General features: G+C 36.5%; 1 protein-coding gene across 1 annotated transcript in view; it reads left to right on the top strand.

Moving 5' to 3' along the window:
- Nucleotides 1-22,921, top strand: part of Nbea (neurobeachin) — a 583,161-nt gene that overhangs the window by 220,426 nt on the left and 339,814 nt on the right. Inside the window, 3 exon segments of the mRNA XM_052180490.1 lie at nucleotides 1,284-1,722; nucleotides 17,838-17,992; nucleotides 20,118-20,244. Of these exon segments, the coding sequence (XP_052036450.1) occupies nucleotides 1,284-1,722; nucleotides 17,838-17,992; nucleotides 20,118-20,244 (721 nt within the window).

Here is a 22,921-nt window from a genome sequence, read left to right on the forward strand (position 1 = left end):
AATAATGCATGTATAATCCCTTTAACACCTTATTTTTCATTTTTAAAATGATTTTAAGTTATGCCAGGATGTGGTCGTACACACATTTAATCCCAGCATTCAATAGGCAGAGGCAGGTGGATTTCTGAGTTTAAGGCTAGCCTGATGTACAGAGTGAGTTCCTGGACAGCCAAGACTACCAAAAGGGAAAAAAAAAGATTTAAGTTAAAGACTGTTGAGCATGTGTGTGTGTGTGTGTGTGTGTGTGTGTATTATTAAGGTCAAGAACGTTTTCCAATGCTATTTAGAATTTCATAACATTTTATTCTAAGGAAGACTTTAACTTTTGTGTAATTGGAATTGAATCTTTAAAAGAATATTTGTTTCTGTCCCACTCACCCTGTGTGTGTTTGCGCGCGTTTGCGTGCGTCTCCTTGCACCTGTATGTACACTCTCATGCTTGACACATTGTAGGTGTAGAGGTAAGAGGACAGTTGGTTATCTTCTTCTGTTAGACGAGCTCCAGGGATCAAATTCAGGTTATCCGACTTGTTGTCAAGCACTTTTATGTGTTCAATCATCATATGGGCCCATACTTAACAATTTAGAGATCTTTTTCTTTTCATCCATTTTGATTAGTAGCATATGCACAATTCCTATATAAAAATAAATACATGCTTATGATTTAGTTCTTAAAAGTGGAGATTAATATTTGTCCATAAAAAAATTAGCAAGAATTTCTAAAATAATTAAAACTAAAGGTAAAAAATTGCTAATTTCTTATGGTACACTGTTGTATAATTAATAAATATATCTTTTTTGAAGTAAACACTTGACAAAATTTACATTTAAAAATTCACAATTTTATGTGTGATTTGAGAAATATGTATTGTGGTAATTTAAATATTTTGGACATTTCTTTATTAAAACACCAAAACTATTTAAAATGACCTTAAGGACAGTAATAATTTTTAAGGAAATAGCAGGATTGTTTTTCTTGTATGTTGCTTGAGAGCTAGCCATGAATGGATAGTGGAGGGAGTTGATGAGATGTTTTTGATTGCTTTAGAAATGGGTTGAATTGTGCTTTTAAAGAAATAATGTGAACATCAGTTTTTTTAAGACAGTTTTTTAAAGAAATGGGATTGTTTTGATGTGTCCTGAACAAAACGACGGGTGCAGACTGATGATGTTGTATTTGAGCCAAGTTGTGCTGTGCATATTTAGCAATAGCCATGAAAGTTTCATTTGCTTCTCACATGCACAAGAAATGTTTTAATTAGACCAATATTTTTTCATTACAGAAACACCTGCTGCATTTCCAGACACTGTAAAGGAGAAGGAAACACCAACCCAAGGTGAAGATATTCATCTAGAAAGTTCAGTTCCTCACACAGATTCTGGAATGGGAGAGCAGCACGTGGCTAGCATCCTGGATGGGGCAGAGCTAGAGACTGCTGCAGGTCCTGATGCGATGAGTGAACTTCTATCCACTTTGTCATCTGAAGTAAAGAAATCACAGGAGAGCTTAACTGAACATCCCAGTGAAATGCTGAAACCTGCACCCTCCATATCCAGCATTAGTCAAACCAAAGGTATTAATGTCAAGGAGATATTAAAAAGTCTTGTGGCTGCCCCCGTTGAGATTGCTGAATGTGGCCCTGAGCCTATTCCATACCCAGATCCAGCACTGAAGAGAGAAGCACACGCTATTCTTCCTATGCAGTTCCATTCCTTTGACAGGTATGTACTTTCTAATCCTCAGGGTCCTATGCATAGTAAGATCTGTGAATTGACAAAACATTAGAGGGTCTCAAGAACATCTCGTTTATGAATGTTGATTCTTACTACAGAGACTGTCAAAGTTCTAGTCTGCAGGATTGAGTGTGGCATTAGGCATGGTGTGGTAAGTGGCATATCACACTGGAAATGGAGAACATAGCATCGGGTTAGAATCTACTACTGCAGAATGATCGTACATTGGGCAATATATTTTTCTCTTTTCTTTTGTTTTACTTTTCTCCATATGAAATGGATAGGATAACTATCCAAAATCAATTCTAATTCGCAAATTCTATTATACTATTATAAAATATTATAATTATCATTATAGATTAAGTAGCTTCCTTTAAGTAGCCACAATTAATTTTAACTCTAAATTGTTCTTTATTGAAAAATATAAAATGTTTCTGTATAGGCATTGTACCAATCCATCTTCAGCTGACTGAATGTTATATGAGAGCCCTTCTCCAAAGCAGAGGTGGAAGGTTCTGGTTTCACCACACATTTTATAAACACATTTCCCCTTTTGAATTGGCCTATAGATCGTAGATCTCTTTTGTATATAACCTCTATTCTTTTGCTTTAAAAAATGTCTGTTCATATTTAATGCCCTGTATTAGTCAGTGATTTGTGTTCAACATTATTTGAACCATTTGCTATTAACAAAAGAGAAATACTTATTTGTGTTTTAAATAAAACGGATAGTAAAGAGAAAAAAGAAGAAAATATTTTTAAAAAAGGTTTGTAGTTTTGGTTATTAAAAGCATGATTATAATTCTTTCATCAGTATAAAAGATTTAGATGTTTGAATATGAATATTCTTAAAAGGCATTTCTGGCATAACTTAGAACCTGTCCCATGTATCTACATTTAAATATAAAATCATTCAAAAAATATGGAAGCAACTGATTCCTCTTCTTAACCCATTTATATGCAGTTAAAGTAGCTCAGAGAATTAAAATAAAATGATATATAAAGAATCATTGCATTAAATATATCTAACAATTTAAGTCAAGTGCAGCCTCAGAACAATACTGTAGGTACTCATTAATTACCAACAAGACTGCTTGCTTATTGGTTTTGCTATATAGTTTAAATTAATGTCTATATTTTGATATGTAAACCAAAGAACGTATATGGACTATTTGTTATTGATTTTTAAAACATATCTTCATACCAGAAATTTGTTTGTGAGAAAGATTATTGATAAACAAGTACTGTCAGCTTTAGTGATAAAGATTTAATATACAAATAAGTGTTTCTTAAGCTAAAATATCAAGGTTAATATATAGGCAAAGAAGAATAAGCATTATTAAGGTATTTCTGAATAGTTAAGTAATGTCACTTTCACAAATATAATGAGTATTAATAGTTAAGACTATGAAGTGTAGAAAATGCTTCTCTGTTCTGAAAAGTCTTGATTAAATAGTTGTTAACTCTGTTTCTCACGTTTATTCAAATGGTGATTGTTCCTTCTGGATTTTGCATTGCATCTCTATTTCACATGTCCAACTTATGTTTACAGGATATGAGCGTGTTTATGCCTATGATCTATGCATTTTTCTATGTGCATGTAAGCATCAGTGTCTGTATATTAAATAACACAAATTAATAAGCTAATTGAAGTTGTCTAATTTGATTTTAAATTATATCTTTACATTTTTGTCAAAATACAAATGAATAAACCCAGGTAATTATTGAGCTTTACAGAAGAGGATTCAGGAAAATTAAGCCAAATATTTTGTGTTGATTTGGATTTATTCAGGTATTTTATTAAAACTCACGCTGCCACCTTACTGGCCACTACTCTTGGTTACACAGCGTTTATCCTCTCGGAATGTTATTGGAAACATGGAGACTTTCCCTGTGTTTCTGGTAGCATTTGTGCAAAGTGCAGTAGGAGTGCAATCATTATTCTAAATTGTTAACAAGTCAGAATGAAATGGAAGAGCACAAAGAACGTTTTTCATGATTTTAGTCTTTCGAGGAGGAGTCTCAGTGTGGTTAATATATGCGGTAGCTCAAGTCCTAGCAAATGTAAATGATGAGGTGATACTGATGAAAGGAGGGATTGAGGTCTCAGGGGCACTGATGACGGATTGAACAGAAGCGGCCTTGCGCTGCACGTAACTCAAGTCTGTCGTCTTCACTGCTCAAAGCTATAATGGGAGGTGGCAGTCTGAAATGAGTTGCCACAGCGAGGAGTATTATTTTTGAAATGCTTTCACACAAATCACTAGGCCCTGCATACAACTTAGTTTCATGCTTTAATGTCATCAGGAGGCACAAATTGGTGTGTCTAATTGTTTGCCACCTGCCAGCAAAATGAGCTGCCAGCCAGCCAGAAGGGTTTGATTGTCTGTCAGCCATTCAATAGATTGAGAGTGACAACATCAAAAATGTAACTTCAAACTCTGAAGCCTTGAGCAGCTTTGCAGAGACATCATCCCCACAAGAACTCCTGGACGCTGCATTTTCCATTCTGTTTCCAGGATATGCTGACATTTACCTTGGCTGTCCCGAGGCAGCTAGCTGTGATTGCATTATGAGGTATATAAACATATTTCTGAAACACTAAAGTTATGACATATCTTTTAACAATAGATTACATTCTTTGAAAAATGAGATCCAAGATGATTATCAGCCTTTAGAATGAAAGTCCAGAAAGCTCCCAGTGACAAGCAGAATTATACAAGGATTCTTCTATACATTAAGTATTTGGTTTTACTTTTAGTTGAAATAACTGTGAACTCAGTTGCTCAGTTCTTTAGCTAGCACTATATAATTGTACTGGAAATCACTTGTGTTAGTCCTTTTGTTAAATAAATGCTAATTGGTTTGTTGCAGTCATTGCAGCAATGTGTTTCTTGGGCTTACTTTAGACTGTAAGTTTGGAAATGATGTGCATAAACAGGTGTAGAGACTGGAGTTCTCTTCACTCATCCACACTAGTTTTCTCTTCCCAATTAGGATAGAGCCATGGAGAATTTTGATGTTTTAAGGTTTATAATTTTAATATGTAAATAGCAATATCAAATTTTAAAAATACTTAGGTCTAATAAAACAAACTTATTTTTAGAATTTGACATTTCCTTAAATTGTTTATAGTGTTCTTTATATGGATTTTTTTTTAATCTACACGTTCAGTAAGTGCTGGTTCCTTTTATTTTCTCGTAGTATCAGTAAAGATTTAAAAACATGTCTTTGGTTGCACTGAATTAACAAAAGGTTTATCTCCCAAACCACCCTTCACTAAGTACAGTGTGTGTAGAGATTGCACGAGATTTTTATTATTGAATGAAAGCATTTCTGATGGTTTTGTTTCAAACAGCCATGTGGAAGTCGATACAGCAAGTTACAAAATTCTCCAGCAGCATTATCTTCTGTAGATTCACTAGTACACTATGGTTTGTTAATAGTTCTTTCTAGTCAACTGCCCCATTGTTAGCTTCTCTCCAAATCTGCCAGTAAAGCGTTGGCTCCACCTACCCTCTTTATTAGCTAAAATTAAACTCTGTTTTACACACATTTAGCTTGGGAAGATAATAAATGAAAAAATGTCTTTGTTGATACATTTTTGTTGTTATTCTTCTTTTAAAAATTGTTGTAAATTTAGGCAGTTTTAGAAATCTTGCAATCTTATATGTCATCTTTTCTTGTTTTACATACTTGTTTGGGCTTCAAATCAATGGAGCTAAGCAAACTGATAATGTATTTTTTCCTTGCTTATTAATATTTTGCCTCCAACTTGTTTTCTTTTCTAAAAAAACAAACATCCCTGAAATAAAATCTGTAGCTAAGATAAGTAAGACCAAACACATTGTTTACTTGAAATTTTCTAGTTTGAACAAAGTATAAGCTGAATGTATGTGTATTCTCACTTCATTAGATTTTTAATATTAGCTTTAGTGCTCAAAATAATTATATAAGCCATGTATGTAATAATTGTTCACAACTAGGTCCTTTAACTACAGAACTAAGGTCATTTTTAAAAAGTATAATTATTGTGCTGGTGTTGTGTTCCTACTTCTTCCTGTTTGTTGCAGGATCTATTTTGATTATATCATTTGAAAGTCAAAAATAAATATATTGAAAATTATTTATAAACCTGCCAGCTTTTACTAGTCAAATATTCCATTGTAATGTCTCATGTCATTGTGCGTGGAGTGGACTGGGTGTGATGGATTTGACTATCTGGTGGTACTCCTTGTACCCTTTGTCTATCCTGGCTTCTACAGACAGTTCAAGTGAATTCAATAATCTCTTTTCAGTGATGCATTGAGGAAGTACTATTTACACATTTTACTAGTGTTCTCCAATACTTTATCAAGTATATAAGCATAATAAATGAAGTATTCCATCAATAACCCAGTGCTATCTTAGGAAATTCAGTAAACAGCTACAATTCCTAAACTGTTATCACATTATTTTTTCACATAATTTCTATTTTTCATACAAGCCTTTTTGGACAAAATGTGGTAATCTGGGAATGAATAAACCTAGCTATTATATGACCTCTATGTAATCTCTTCTGGCTGTTCCTTCCCACCATCCTTTCCATGCCTTGGGTGTCCCCCTCTGCAATTAAATCTCTGCATATTCATTCCAGAGATATTTTTCCATTTTATTAATTTTTTACTTTGACACTTTCATATATTTGTGGAATGCATTCTGATTACTTTCACAGCCTGCCCTCCCTGACCTGCCTCCATCCCTGCCAACCACTCTCTCCTCACCAGTCCCTTTCCTAGATACATGACTTGTGCCTATTTAGTTGAAATAGACCATCTGTGAGGGGGCTGGAACTATCCCTGGAGCCTGCTGGGACCCCAGTATGGATATGTCCAAAGCATGTGATGCCCTGCGTCTTGAGTCTGACAGTGGCCCCTGGCCCGCCTGCACCGATGCCACTATTCACGAGCCCATTCCGTCCACTCATCACACTTGCTGAGAATTTGTGCTTGCAGTGGCATGTGCAGCCTTTCTGCCTGTCTCCTGCTTCTGTTTGTTTGCAGTCCATCGTCTCCATTTCCCGAGCCTTGGAGGGGTGCGTTACAGGTCTTATCTAGAGCTCAGTGCTCATCTGTCATTTATTCTCACACCCTCTACACCTATGAATCTCAGTATTTATTCTCAGTCGCTGGAAAGTCTTCTCTCATTAAAGCTGAAAGTAGTATTTGTTTGCATATAAACCTAAATATTTAAATGGCACTTTGACATTGTTCCAACTTAGCTAAACAACTGTGTATTCTATTCTCCTCCAGGGCCTATTACTTCCTATGGGGCTTTAGTAGGTTTTACAGTACCAGGCATAGATCCCCTTGTGTGGAGAGGACATCAGTTTTAATTAGACAGAAATTATTTATCCTTAAAGCAGCAATGCTATAATTTCACTAGTGAGCACATCTTGCTTGGCTAGTCCATCTTGTGGTTTGTAGAGTTCAAAAGCAGGTAAGACCATCAATACATTTTCTCACCAGCAGTTTGAATAGCACTTACCAGTGCTGTGAAAGATAGCCACAGCATGATGGATGAAGCTTCTAGCTCAGCTTGATTTTTCTCTACCATGCAGCCAGTGTAGGTGATACACCATGTGATGGCCTCTTAGCATCTAGTTCTTATAAGCGATCAAAAGGAATGGCAAGAGCCTTTGTTAGTTTCTAAATCCTTTGAAGCATGGTTAAACCATTGAGGGAGATTATTGCCTCATATTTTTCTGAGAATCAGTTACTTTATTCATTACTTTCCAGCCTCACCCATTTCACCTGTAAATTTCATTTCTTTCCAACTAAACAAAATTCCAATATGTATATGAACCATATTTTCTTTTTCTTTTTTTTTTCAGTCCTATTCTAAGTGCTTTCTACAAACGTAAGCTAATGTTACAGAAAAACAGGCCAGAAAGGAGTTTTTATTAACATCGAGTTTTTTTATTAGATGTATTCTTTATTTACATTTCAAATGTCGCCCCCTTTCCTGCTTCCCCCCTCCCCTGAAAATAAGCCATCTCCCCTTCCCCAATCAAGCCTCCCCTGCTTCCCTCTCCTAGTATTCCTCTACACTATGGCATCAAGTCTTTCCAGATCTGAGGTCCTCTCCTCCCTTTGGTGTCTTAACAAGGCTGCCTGTGTCTATGTGTCTGGAGCCTTGGGTAACTCCATGTATACTCTTTGGTTGATGGTTTTGTTCCTGGGAGCTCATATTGCTGTCCCTCCTATGGCACTGAAATTCCCTTTAGTTCCTTGGGTCCTTTCCTTAGCTCCCCCATTAGGGACCCTGTGCTCAATTCAGTGGCTTGCTGAGAGTGTCCCCCTCTGTATTTGTAATGCACTAGGAGAGCCTCCCAGGTGATAGCTATATCCGGCTTTGGTCAACCAGCACTTGTGGGCATCCACAAAAGTGTGTGGGTTTTGTAACTATATATAGGATGCATCCCTGGGTGGGGTAGTCTCTGGATGGTCTTTCCCTCAGACTCTGTTCCACCTTTTGTTTCTGTATCTCCTTCTGTGGGTATTTTTTTCCGCTTTCTACAAAGGACCCAAGGATCCATACTTTGTTCTTCCTCCTTTTGGGCATCATTTGATGTGTCTTGGGTATTCCAACCCTCTGGGCTAATATCCACTTATCAGTAAGTGCATACTATGAGTGTTCTTTTGTGGTTGGGTTACCTCACTCAGGATGTTTTCCAGTTCCATTCATTTGTCTAAGAATTTTAGAAACTCAAAGAAAAAAAACACATGGTCATTTCATTAGATGCTGAAAAATAATTTAACAAAATTCAGCATCCTTTCATGCTGAAAGTCTTGGAAAGAACAGAAATTCAAGGCCCACATCTAAACATAGTAAAAGCAATAACCAGTACCCAACATCAAACTAGATGGAGAGAAACTGGAGCAATCCCACTAAAATCAGGGACTAGACAAGGCTGCCCTCTCTCTAGACAGTTGAAGTTCTAGCTAGAGCAATTAGACAACAAAAGGAGGTCAAAGGGATACAATTTGGAAATGAGGAAGTCAAATTATCACTATCTGCAGATGATATGATAGTATACTTAAGCAACCCATAAAACTCCATCAGAGAACTCCTACAGCTGATAAACAACTTCAGCAAAGTGGCCGGGTATAAAATTAACTCACACAGATCAGTAGCCTTCCTATACTCAAAGGATAAACAGCCTGAGAAAAAAATTAGGGAAATGACACCCTTCAAAATAGTCACAAACAATATAAAATATCTTGGTGTGACTCTAACCATATTTTCATTATCCATTATGGACATATAACATGATTCCATTTCCTAGCCATTGTGAATAGAGTGGCACTGAATACCAATAAGTAAAAACTGGAGAACATTGAGTCTTTGCCATCTATGCCCAGGAATCAAATACTTGAGAAGTCCACTTCTGTTTGTAGGTTTTTGAGGAATCATCATACTGATTTCCATAGTTAATGTACCAGTCTGTACTTCTACTGACAGTTAATAAGGACTTCTTTACCCTCACACCACCACATTTATTGTCATTGGATTTCATGATAATAGTCATTCTGAAAGGAATTTCAAGGTAGTTTTATTCTGCATTCCCAGATGTTGAACACTTTTAAAAACTTTTTTCATCATTTGTAATTTGTTTGTAGAATGAGAACGGTTTTCTTTTTGGTCAGTTTTCTTAATATTTTTAATTGTGTATTCTCTTATTAGTCTTCTTATTGCTGTATAACTGGCAAAGAATTTTTTCCTGTTCATTCAAGATAACAGTTGGTCCCAGTAGAATCTTTAAACCTCCCTCTGAAACTTTACAAGTCAGGCCATCATTGCATTGCCCTCAACACTCTTACCTTCCAAGCTCCTACATAACATCCCACTCAGCTCTCAACACTCACTGGCTTTTCTATTTAAAGTTCCAATATGTACCACAATCTTTCCCAAAACATTTTCAGACCTGTGACAGTAATACCCCACAATCCTGGTACCAGCTTTTATTTTTATGTTCTACTTCGGTGAAGAGACATAATCACCCCAGTATCTCTTATCTCCCAACAAACAGCATGGTAAGGACTGCCAAAGCAATACCCAACTCTTGGTATCACCTTGTTTTAGTTGGGCTTTCTATTGCTACCGTCACCAAAAAGCATGTTAGGGAGGAAAGTGTTTAATGGGCTTAGACTTCCATATCATAGTCCATCATTGAAGAAAGTCAGGACAGGAAATCAAACAGGGTAGGAGGACATGGAGGGGTGCTGCTTGCTACTCATGGCTGACCTGGCCTGCTTTCTTACAGAACCCAGTACCACCTGCCCAAGGATTGCCCCTTATATAGATGACCCCACCCACATCAATCACTAATTAAGAAAATTCTCCACAGGTTTGCCTATAGCCATATCTTAGGGATGGAGGCATCCTCTCAATTGAGGCTTCCTATCTGATGATTTCTGCTTGTATCAAGCTGACATGAAACTAGCCCAGACACTCCCATTCAGTCAGCTACCTTTTGAGTTGGTTGACTGTTTGTTTCATTTGCTGTATAGGTTTTTAGTTTCATTAGGTCTCATTTTTTGGGTCTTTTTTTTTTTTTACATTAATAGTTCTGCCAGTACAAAACCAAAAGAGATCTTTCTGTCTTCTAGTGTCTTCCTCAATTTTTTTTCAGAGATTAAAAGTTATTATTGTAGAAAACGTTCATGTCCTTGCTTTAGTCTTTGTTGTTGTTGTTGGCTATTGTGAAATGGAATTGTTTACCCTGATTTCTTTCTCAGCATTTTTGTTATTGGTATGTAAAATGAACATTGATTTCTGTGTATTAATTTTGTTTTCTCACACTTGTTAAAATGTTAATTTAATTCTAAGAGTGGTAAGGGTAAATCTATATGGTCTCATATATAGAATTGTATCAATAGCAAAAAAGAATTCTCTTAATTCTTTTCCTATTTGTGTCTCTTCCATTGTTTTTTCCTTTTTTACTTCTCTAACCAAGGCTTTGATTACTGTAGTGAAGCTGAGTCAGGTCTTTGCATAGGCTTGTCACTTTCTGCAGAGCCAGCCATAAAACTGAAGTTGATAAGGTGTTCTGGTGAAGGCAAGGGGTGGGTCTTGGGTTTATTATGGGAGAAAAAAAGGAGACGGCCCTAACCAAAAGTAAGTTCATCATGGAGTCCAATATAAGAAAAAGCATCCCGGGACCTAAGTAGCCTAGAAAGGAGAAATGATATATAATTCTGGGAAGAGAAAGCAGGTAGCCATTAGGGAGACTCTGAAGAAGTGCGAAAGGCATTGCTGCGGGCAAGATTGGCATAGCATCCTAGGAAAAGTAGGAGGATATTAGGGAAGGTAGGAGGATATTAGGAAAGGTAGGAGGATATTAGGAAAGGTAGGAGGATATTAGGAAAGCTCCCTGTCCAGCTTTGGGGTGGAACAGGACTGTATGGATCTCAGGCGCAAGAATATTCAGTTTCCTGATACTTAGCAAACAACTTGACCATGTTAACTAAAACAATTTCTTTTCAAAACTTCATAAAGTTATGGGTGAAGACAAATATCTGTAAAATCAGTCAAAGTCAGCTTTTTGTTAAAATAAATTGAGCCATGTCACATTGTCATCTAGCCATTTGAGCAAAACTTCCATTGCAGATTCATAAACTTTCATTACAGTGTTTTCATACTTAGTTTTCATGGTATTTCTTATAGGTTCTACATAGGGTAAGATATTATGGATTAATGCTCCTAGATCCTATAGAGAGTATGTTACATGAAACTTCAACCTTAATTGATTATGATTACAATGATGTGTTAGTTACAAATCTGTGATTCTATTTCTCCTACCATTTAGAGATTCACCTTAGAGCACTACCAACCGTGTGTGTGTGTGTGTGTGTGTGTGTGTGTGTGTGTGTGTGTTTTAGAGGTTGATGACAGTTACCTTCCTCAGTTTTAGACTGGAGTTTTTTGTTTATTTTTTTAAAGATTTATATATTTATTATATTTAAGTACTGTAGCTGTCTTCAGACATCCCAGAAGAGGGCATCAGATCTCATTACAGATGGTTGAGAGCCACCATGTGGTTGCTGGGATTTGAACTCAGGACCATTGGGAGAACAGCACTCTTAACCACTGAGCCCTCTCTCCAGCCATAGACTGGAGTTTTTGAGATGAGATTTCTCACTGGTCTTGAACTCACCAATTTGCTTAAACTGGCTATCAAACAAACCCCAGGAAACCTCCTATCTCTCTGGCCCCAGTGCCCATTGTTGGACTTACTGGAGCCTTACTGAGCCAGGTGTTGTACACAGCTGCAGGGAATCCCAGCTGAAGTCTTCCTGCCAGCACAGCAAATGCTTTATCAACTGAGCCCATGTTTCTTTATAACCAAAAAAAAAGTTAGAGAAGCAGAAAAACATGAAATAATTTTACTAATTATTTTTAAGAATTGGTGTTTATGTTTTCTTAATACAATTCCAATAAAATAGCAGGCTTCATATTATTCTTAATCCTAGAGAGAAGTTTTGATGATAAACCAATGTATAAGTATTTTCACTTTTTCTTACCTTTATATTTTTGAAACTGTACCAATCAGACTTGACTGATATTTATAGAACATTTCACCCTAAAACAAAAGAATATACCTTTTTCTCAGCACCTCATGGTACCATCTCCAAAATCGACCATATAAATGGTCACAAGACAGACCTCAACAAATATAAAAAGATCGAACTAATCCCATGCCTCCTATCGGATCACTATGGAGTAAGAGTGGTCTTCGATGGCAACAAAAAACAACAGAAAGCCCACATACACATGGAGGCTGAACAATACTCTACTCAATGACACCTTGGCCAAAGAAGAAATAAAGAAAGAAATCAGAGACTTTTTAGAATTTAATGAAAATGAAGGCACAAACATACCCAAATCTTTGGGACACAATGAAAGCAGTGCTAAGAGGAAAACTCATAGCCCTGAGTGCCTCCAAAAAGAAAATGGAGAGTGCATACACTAGCAGCTAAATGACACACCTGAAAGCCCTGGAACAAAAAGAAGCCAATTTACCCAGGAGGAGTAGAAGACAGGAAATCATCAAACTCAGGACTGAAATCAGTCAAGTGGAAACAAAGAAAACCATACAAAGAATCAATGAATCCAGGAGCTGTTTTTTTGAGAAAATCAACAAGACATATAGACCCTTAGCCAGACTGACCAAAGGGCAGAGAGAAAGTATTCAAATTAACAAAATTAGAAATGAAAAGGGGGATATAACAACAGAAACTGAGGAAATCCAAAAAAAAATCATCAGATCCTACTACAAAAGCCTATACTCAACACAACTGGAGAATCTGGAGGAAATGAACAATTTCCTAGGCAGATATCAAATACCAAAATTAAATCAGGACCAAATAGATCATCTAAACAGTACCATAACCCCTAAAGAAATAGAAGGGGTCATAGAAAGCCTTCCAACCAAAAAAAGCACAGGACCAGATGGCTTCTGTGCATAATTCTATCAGACCTTCAAAGAAGACCTAACACCAATACTCTTCAAACTATTCCACAAAATAGAAACAGAAGGAACACTACCCAATTCCTACAATGAAGCCACAATAACGCTGATACCAAAACCACACAAAGATCCAACAAAGAAAGAGAACTTCAGACCAGTTTCCCTTATGAAAATTGATGCAAAAATACTCAATAAAATTCTTGCCAACTGAATCCAAGAACACATAAAAACGATTATCCACCATGATCAAGTAGGCTTTATTCCAGGGATGCAGGGTTGGTTCAATATACGGAAATCCATCAATGCAATCCACTACATAAACAAACTCAAAGATAAAAACCACATAGTCATTTCATTGGATGCTAAAAAAGCATTTGACAAAATTCAGCATCCTTTCATGCTTAAAGTCTTGGAAAGACTAGGAATTCAAGGGCCATACCTAAACATAGTAAAAGCAATATACAGCAAACCAGGAGCCAGCATCAAACTAAATGGAGAGAAACTTGAAGCAATCCCACAAAAATCAGGGACTTGACAGGGCTGCCCCCTTTCTCCTTATCTTTTCAACATTGTACTTGAGGTACTAGCTGGGGCAGTTAGACAATATAAGGAGGTCAAAGGGATACAAATTAGAAAAGAAGTCAAACTATTATTATTTGCAGATGATATGATTGTCTACCTAAGTGACCCAAAAAACTCTACTAGAGAATTCCTACAGCTGATACACAACTTCAGCAAAGTGGCTGGTTATAAAATCAACTCAAGCAAATCAGTAGCCTTTCTATATTCAAAGGATAAGCAGTCTGAGAAAGAAATTAGGGAACTGACACCCTTCACAATATCCACAAACAGTATAAAATACCTTGGGGTGACTCATACCAAACATGTGAAAGATCTGTATGACAAGAACTTCAAGATTCTGAAGAAGGAAATGGAAGAAGACCTCAAAAATGGAAAAACCTCCCATGCTCATGGATCAGCAGGATTAATTTAGTTAAAATGGCCATTTTGCTAAAAACAATATACAAATTCAATGTAATACCCATCAAAATCCCTACTCCATTCTTCATAGAGTTAGAAAGAGCAATCCTCAAATTCATCTGGAATAACAAAAAACCCAGGATAGCTAAAACTATTTTCAACAACAAAAGAAATTCTGGGGGAATCAGTATCCCTGACCTCAAGCAAAACTACTGAGCAATAGTGTTAATAACTGCATGGTATTGGTACAGTGACAGGCAGGCAGATCAATGGAACAGGATTGAAGATCCAGAAATGAACCCACACACCTATGGCCACTTGATCCTTGACAAAGGGGCTGAAAACATCCAATGGAAAAAAGATAGCCTTTTCAACAAATGGTGCTGGTTCAACTGGAGGTCAGCATGCAGAAGAATGCGAATTGATCCATCCTTGTCTCCTTATACTAAGCTCAACTCCAAATGGATCAAGGACCTCCACATAAGGCCAGACACTCTGAAGCTAATAGAAAAGAAACTGGGGAAGACCCTTGAGGACATCGGTACAGGGAGAAAGTTTCTGAACAGAACACCAATAGCGTATGCTCTAAGAGCAAGAATTGACAAATGGGACCTCATAAAATTACAAAGTTTCTGTAAGGCAAAGGACACCATCAAAAGGACAAATCAGCAACCAACAAATTGGGAAAAGATCTTCACCAACCCTACATCAGATAGAGGGCTAATATCAAATATATACAAAGAACTCAAGAAGTTAGACACCAGAAAACCAAATAACCCTAATAAAAATGGGGTACAGAGTTAAACAAAGAATTCTCACCTGAAGACCTTCGGATGGCGGAGAAACATCTTAAAAAATGCTCAACTTCATTAGTCATCAAGGAAATGCAAATCAAAACAACCCTGAGATTTCACCTTACACCAGTCAGAATGGCTAAGATTAAAAACTCAGGAGACAGCAGGTGTTGGCGAGGATGTGGAGAAAGAGAAACACTCCTCCACTGCTGGTGGGGGTGCAAATTGGTACAACCACTCTGGAAATCAGTCTGGCGGTTCCTCAGAGAACTGGGCATGTCACTTCTGGAAGATCCTGCTATACCACTCCTGAGCATATACCCAGAGGATTCTCCAGCATGTAATAAGGATATGTGCTCCACTATGTTCATAGCCGCCTTATTTATAATAGCCAGAAGCTGGAAAGAACCCAGGTATCCCTCAACAGAAGAATGGATGCAAAAAATGTGGTGTGTATATATATATATATATATATATATATATATATATATATATATATATATATATATACAATAGAGTACTATTCAGCCATTAGAAACAATGAATTCATGAAATTCTTAGGCAAATGGATGGAGCTGGAGAACATCATACTAAGTGAGATAACCCCATCTCAAAAGATCAATCATGGTATGCACTCACTAAGGAGTGGATATTAGCCTGGAAAACTGAAATACCCAAAACATAATCCACACATCAAAAGAGGTACAAGAAGAATGAAGGAGTGGCCCCTGGTTCTGGAAAGACTCAGTGTAACAGTATAAGGCAAAACCAGAATGGGGAAGTGGGAAGGGATGGGTGGGAGGACAGGGGGAGGGAAGTGGTCTTATGTGACTTTCGGGGAGTGGGGGGCCAGAAAAGGGGAAATCATTTGAAATGTAAATAAAAATATATCGAATTAAAAAAAGAATCATACACCTTGAATATGATTTAATTCATCTCTCTATTCTACGGTGTCTTGTGTATTTGATCTACAGTGTCATACTTCATCTTGGAAAAGTAAATGGAGACTCTATATGAAGGCACACCATGGCTGAATTAAAAAGACAGTATGAGTTTTAAATGCTCATTTAATTTTGTCATCACTACCAAAACTGAGGAAAACAGTATCAGTAGAGAGAGAGAGAGTGGAGAAAATTTTATGACACAATTAATATCATTTAATATTATAATACCTTTAGTTTCATAAATTATATGAGCCCATTAAGAACAATAATCATCAAAAATTTAAATTTTCAACATTGAGTTACTGAAGAAATTAACAAAAGTGCCTCTTTGAAAAAGAAGGGTTTGTATTAAAGAAAAATGAGAAGTTTGGACTTTAGAATGTTGTGTTCATATAGTTTTACTAATGGACTTAATTTTCATTAAAATTACAAAGCAGGTTACAAATATAGTTCTTCATTTTGTGGAATTATTGCTACCACCCCGCTAAAGAGCACCTGTGTCGATGACCTCTGAGAGAAAAATAACCTTATGAAAGGTTATTTTTGAAAGGTTATTATAAAAGAAAAATTTACCTTATGAGAGAAAAATAACAGCTTGACAAATGCAATCCAGAAAAATAAATGCAAGCATAATAAAAGTGGACATATGGGCGTTAAATGAAGATGTTTACATTGTCAGTGATTATTTTCCATGCTTTTCATTATAACTTAAGTCATCTCATGAATCTTTCTGTAAAATCAATCATAGTTGAGTAGTGCTTCAGAGATATTTATGAATTAAAAGTTGAAGTGATATAAATTTTGAGAAAAAAGCCTTTATAGCACAGAGATACAGATGCAAATTATAATTTAGAAATTCAGATTTTAAAATTGTGCAATATTCACATGTGTTCATCATTGGAGTTTAAGACAGTAAAGTCTCCAGAAAAATTCTTAAGTTAAATTCATATGAAATTGTTGAATAAATATGAAAAAAATGAATTTCTATTTCTCTAAAGGCAGAAAAGGTAAGTCACACTTTAGCTATATACATGTGCTATCCTGTGAATTTTCTTGTGTTATAGTGAACTGTTTTGGTGAGAACTAAAATTACAAGCTCTTGACTCCCTAGGTGTGTATTGCTATCACACTTTATTTTTCAGCATCATATTTGCCACTTTGGCTGTCAACATTTCTTTGTTATGTAAACATGTGTGTGTGTGTGTTATATGTTATATATGTATATACATACACACACATATATAATTTTCTGGCAATTTTTAGCATAAACACACTTAGTTCTAAGGACTTTGGGGAGTCATGTCTGTCCTTTGACCTTGCTGGAAAGAGGGTTTTCTTTATGCTGTGCTGCATAGCACATGAGTTTCTGTGTGATTTTTTCTGTCTCCAACTCCCATCCTGTCTCACAAGCGCTGGAATTACAGATGCTAGCCACCACCATCTGACTTCTTTACTTGGCTGCAGGGCTCAGGTTCTCCAGCACATGAACCAAGCATTTTAGCCCAGTAAACCATTGGTAGTTCCGTTTTATGGCGTTTTTACTTGTATGACAGCATTTGTTTCTCTGATACGTGGTTATTTTTCATTTGCAGTTTTAAGAGATTTACAAACTCCAGATTCTACACTAGTGTTTACCAAATCCATTTTCACAATAGTAACTTCCCAGTCTTTGTTTAAATCCCGCCTTTCTTTCACCAGTGAAGTTGGGTTTGCAAGTTAACAATGTGGAGAGTCAGGGAAGGGAAGCAAAGCCTGCTGGGAGGGGGCTGAGCTAGCTCCATGCTGGCTTTTTGTTTCTGGTGCTCTGACACAGCCACATCACAGGGACAGGCTTTATCTCAAGTGCTGGTATTGTTTCCTCTTTTTCTGCAGGAGTGTGGTGGTGCCTGTGAAGAAACCACCTCCAGGTAGTCTAGCTGTCACCACTGTGGGAGCCACAGCTGCAGGAAGCGGGCTGCCAACAGGCAGCACCTCAAGTATATTTGCTGCCCCTGGAGCTACACCAAAAAGTATGATTAACACGACAGGTATCGTCCTTATAGACTTTTGTGAAGCTTCATCCTTTTTTCTCCGTTTGCTGTATCTTCATTTTCCCCTTTGATTTTACAACTGAAAAGCCCAGAACATTTATGGTTAGTTTAGTCTTCAGTATATTGTACCCTGTATGACAAAGTCTCAGAGTCTGTTGCTGGCTCAAGGACACAGACACAGTGAGCATTTCAGGAGACAGTACTGGTTTTTGTTTTGAGTTGTCTCAGAACATCATACTTAACTTTCAGGGTAAATCAAACTATTGGAATACATTTGGGGAGCAAAAGGTGATTTAGACACTGGAGAGTGACAGGTTCAAAAAAACATATCTAAAGCATGTCAGGGGCATGTGCTGGGACACAGACTTTACAGACTGACCCCTAAGATGTATCCTTTGCTAAGTCCTTCAAGGAAAGGCAAAATTCCCTAAGAACCTTGATGAATGCAAGAGTTTATTACAAGTATATGAATAAGGACTATTACCTTACACTGAATTAATTTGATACAGTTATAACCTAAGAATATAAATTAATTCATTGTCCAGCTATTTTTTATGATTCTAGAAACCACAATCCAAATCACTAAAAATTTTAAGCCTGACTAAAATCTGTCTGTCTCTGTCTCTCTGTCTCTTCTCTGTCTCTGTAACTCTTTCTCTCACTGTCTTGTCTCCTCTCTGTCTCTGTCTCTCTCTGTCTCTGTCTCTCTCTGTCTCTCTCTCTCTCTCTCTCTCTCTGTATCTCTCTCTCTCTGTGTCTTTCACTGTCTCTGTCTCTCTGTCTTTGGCTCTGGCTCTCTCATTTACAGAAATGTTTATTATTAGCTAATTAAATCCTCACCCAAATCTTTGTGATTCCATTTTAGGTATTTAGACAACGCAAGATGACCCTGACTTTTCTTCCCTGACTATAGTAGTCTTCTGTTCTCCAAACTGTATAGCCTTGAACTTTTCCATTTATTATCATTGCTTAGATTCTTCCCATTTCTGTTGATTTTGTAGCTCTTCTTTTGTGCTTTCTGTATCTATCTTGTTTATCATGCCACCTGAGTCTGACATATCATGAACCACACATTTATGGGTGTAGTAAGTAGGACACTCTCTTAATCATGTGTACTTAATCAGTGAGCAGCATTATGGCATTGTGAAATTTTAAATTTATTTCAGTTTTAAAAATATTACAATATAGTAGAATCTATACTTAGTATAAAGTCCTCATTTTTCTTATGACTACAGTAAAATGAAAAGATTAAATTACTTTTGGTCTTTTAATAAGACATTATACTTAACATTTCTATTTTTAAAATTACCATTTGATGTATAACAGTATAAGTTTTTTGGTAGACCAAAATATATACTAAGTAAAACTTAAAACTTTGTCTTTAATAACCTTCCGCCTCAATACTTGATCATATATACATAGATAGAAGTGTGAGCTATGGTGTACAGTTTAAATATTGGCACATGGCATGGTATAGTTGTTAAAATTGAAATCCAATGAACAGCTCGCTTTATTGGAAAGAGCATAACATATAATATTTAGGAACACTAGATGTCCCTCAACTCCACAGCTTTGATGTACTCACATTGGCATATTTTAGAAAAATCTTCTCTAAGATGGCGTGTTCATGTCATTCAGGGGAACTCATTATTCTAAAATCAGATACAGGTGAGCTCAAGATAGGCCTTCTGAAGCAACACCTCATCAAAATCAGAATTTAATGCTGCAAAATGATAAGATTATGTTCCTAGTGCTCTATAAATTATGCCTTAGAGCATGAGGTCTAAGAACATTACAACAAAGCAGTAAAGGTGCGGGGGGAGTTTTCACATTTAAATTTGCATTGTTTTATCAGCCTCACTTAATGTAGAATTTTTTCATGTGTTGATGTCTTTTATTTATACCCATTTGTAACATGTAATTTTGTTAAATTAACATAAGTAAATCAACTGAATTTTAATGTAATATACATGGAATTTTTGGTATACTAATGATCAAATAATTTTAATTATCAAATTCTTGTTAGAAATTTGCTGTTTTTTGAAAATCAAATAGAAATGAAATAATATTATTTTGTTAAATAAATCTATATTTAAAACTAAAATTATTATTTTGGGTACAGGTGCTGTGGATTCAGGGTCCTCCTCCTCTTCCTCCTCTTCTAGTTTTGTTAATGGTGCTACCAGCAAAAATCTTCCAGCTGTACAAACCGTAGCCCCAATGCCAGAAGATTCAGCTGAGAACATGAGGTATGCATAGTGATTTGTTTTTTTACCAGTTTTTTTGTCCCTCTTTAAGACACAGTGAAATATCCAGTGGTAGGTTCACATGAGATAAACATTCTTGAGAATATCAGCTACATACTCTTAATATATTCATAACTCTGCCTAACCATGGCATTTGGGGAAATTACTAAAAGCCAATGTTTTATATATATATATATATAAATACAAACTGGTGGATCTTGATTAAGACTGCTTACAAAGCTTTTAGTTCTTTGTTGTATAGTATATACTGTCATTCCAACTATTGTTCAAATGTGCAAAGGCAGCATGGTAGGAATCAATCATCTCTGATGAATAACAGTTTAAACCATAACCTTTGAAAATAAATTTGTATAATTTTATGTAATGTGTACTATTAGACCATGAATACTGAAGACTACTTTGTTTATTGTTGTTAAGTGTTGACTTGCAGAATGGACTGCTCCTCATTATAAAGTTTATAGACATTTAGAATTTTCCAGTTTTATCTATTGCAAATAATGCTATATGGTGATAATATGGGCACCTGTTATTGTCTAGGTGTACTTTGTGCTACTGTGCACATCTGTTAAGCAAATAAACGATTGGAGTGTAACTGCTGCCGAGCTTATGCGTCTACCTTGAATATACTATAGCAAGTTAATTTTTTTTCTGTGTGTTTATGAGTTTACTGTCTTGGCAGCTAAAAATAGAATGCCATTTCACTCTCATCTTGGGCCATTTTAACAATTTTTCTTGTCATCATTATTATCAATATGGCCTGTCTTGACAATAAAAAATATATATTTGGAAATTCTCACTTTATGAGTTTTTTCTTTTCTTGTTTTATGGCTTGTGATTGCCTTTTATGTTGTGAAGATTCTTTCTCCAGATCTTTCTTTTGAGGTGCATAATCAGCTGGAGTGGCTCTTGTGACAGTGTGTAAGAACAGGGGTAGGAAGACTGCCAGCCCTCATTTAAAGACCTCTTTAGACCACGATCTTCCATGTCTGTCATAAATCATGTCTCTATATTCTTGACTTGAGGTCAATCAGTTCTGCTCTGTCTGTACACCTACTAAGTTGACAAAATTAGCTTCAGGTATAATAATGTCAACAAGGGCCTTGAGGAAGGTCTTTGCCCCTTCCTCATGATGAGAGATTTGCAGTTGTTCTCAATGCTTCATATTCTCTTAGAAATTTCAAATCAGGATTCAGAAATCCCTGTTAAAAACAAGTGCTGTTTGACCACAGAAAGGGGTCTTCAGAGACTGTTCCTGCAATGGACTGGACCTTTACTTCATTCAGTGTTTTTATTTCCAACTGAACATCATACAGTCCTTCTAGAATTTAGTTTTCCTTAAACTATTTGTTCTTAGCAGTGATATTTATTTTGCTTTAAATAATTATTAATGTTTCTTATTTTATTCATTTTTTGTTACTTTTCCTTTTTCACAGTCCAGTCTTTGCCCTCCTCCAGTCCACCCTTCCACAGTTCCTCATCCCATTCCTCCTCCCCATCTCCAAGAGGATGCCCACCCCCACTCCTGCCAGGCTCCCCACTCTTTGGGGCCTCAAGACTCCCCAGGGTTAGGTACGTTTTCTCCCACTGATGTCAGCCCAGGCAGTCCTCTGCTGTATATGTGTAGGGAAGCTTGTACCAGCTGGTGTATGCTACCTGGTTGGAGGCTCAGTGTCTGAGAGAGCTCAGCGGTCCAGGTTAGTTGAGACTGCTGGTCTTCCTATGGGGCCACCCTCCTCCTCAGCTTCTTCCAGGCTTTCCCTTATTCAACCATAGGAGTCCCTGACTTCAATTCATTGTTTGGGTGTAAGTATCTGCTTAGTCTTAGCTGCTTGTTGGGCCTCTCAGGAGACAGCCATGCTAGACTCCTGTCTGTAAGTACACCATAGCACCAGTAACAATGTCAGGCCTTGGAGCCTCCCCTTGAGATGGATCCCAAGTTGAGTCGATCACTGGACCACCTTTGCTTCAGTCTCTTTTCTGTTTTTGTCCCTGCAGTTCTTTTTCAAGATAGTTTTCATTTCAATTTGATTGAGATTATTTGTTTATAATGCTGAAACTCAATAAAAATGACTAGAATGCACATTTTAATGAAATTTTCTAGTATATATTCTGGCAAAACCACATTTTAAAAAGAAAATTTATTTGTTACCCCAGAAATTTTCAAATTCTTATACATAATTTACCCCTTCCCTGCCAGCAACATGTGCCTTTCAGCTTTTTCTTTGAGATTTTACATGTAAGTATTTTAAAAGGGTAGGAATCATACAATGTATACTGATTTTTGTCTGACTTCTTTCACTTGGCTTATATTGATTTGTTGATTCACTTATCTCTCTATGACTGTTCTATTCTTACTTAGCTTCAAGTATTATTCCATTTTGTGACTCATAATGAGTGTATCTATTTACTCATTTGGAGACATTGGAGTTATTTAATTGGTAAATTACAAATAAAGATTTAGGATGACTAAGTATTAGGCTTCCCGACAGGTTTCATTTCTCTCTGTTCAGTAAACTAAGAATAAAATTGCTGGATGGATAGAAAGTAAATGTTTAAAATCATGAGAAAGTGCTAAGCCATTTTGCAAAGTGGCTGTCATTGCACTCTCTGGGGCAGTGTATGAAGCGTCCCATACTTGTCTGTACTTGCTGTTGTCACA

The sequence above is a fragment of the Apodemus sylvaticus genome, chromosome 4 (genome assembly GCF_947179515.1).
Source record: "Apodemus sylvaticus chromosome 4, mApoSyl1.1, whole genome shotgun sequence".
In the NCBI taxonomy this organism is placed as follows: Eukaryota; Metazoa; Chordata; class Mammalia; order Rodentia; family Muridae; genus Apodemus; species Apodemus sylvaticus.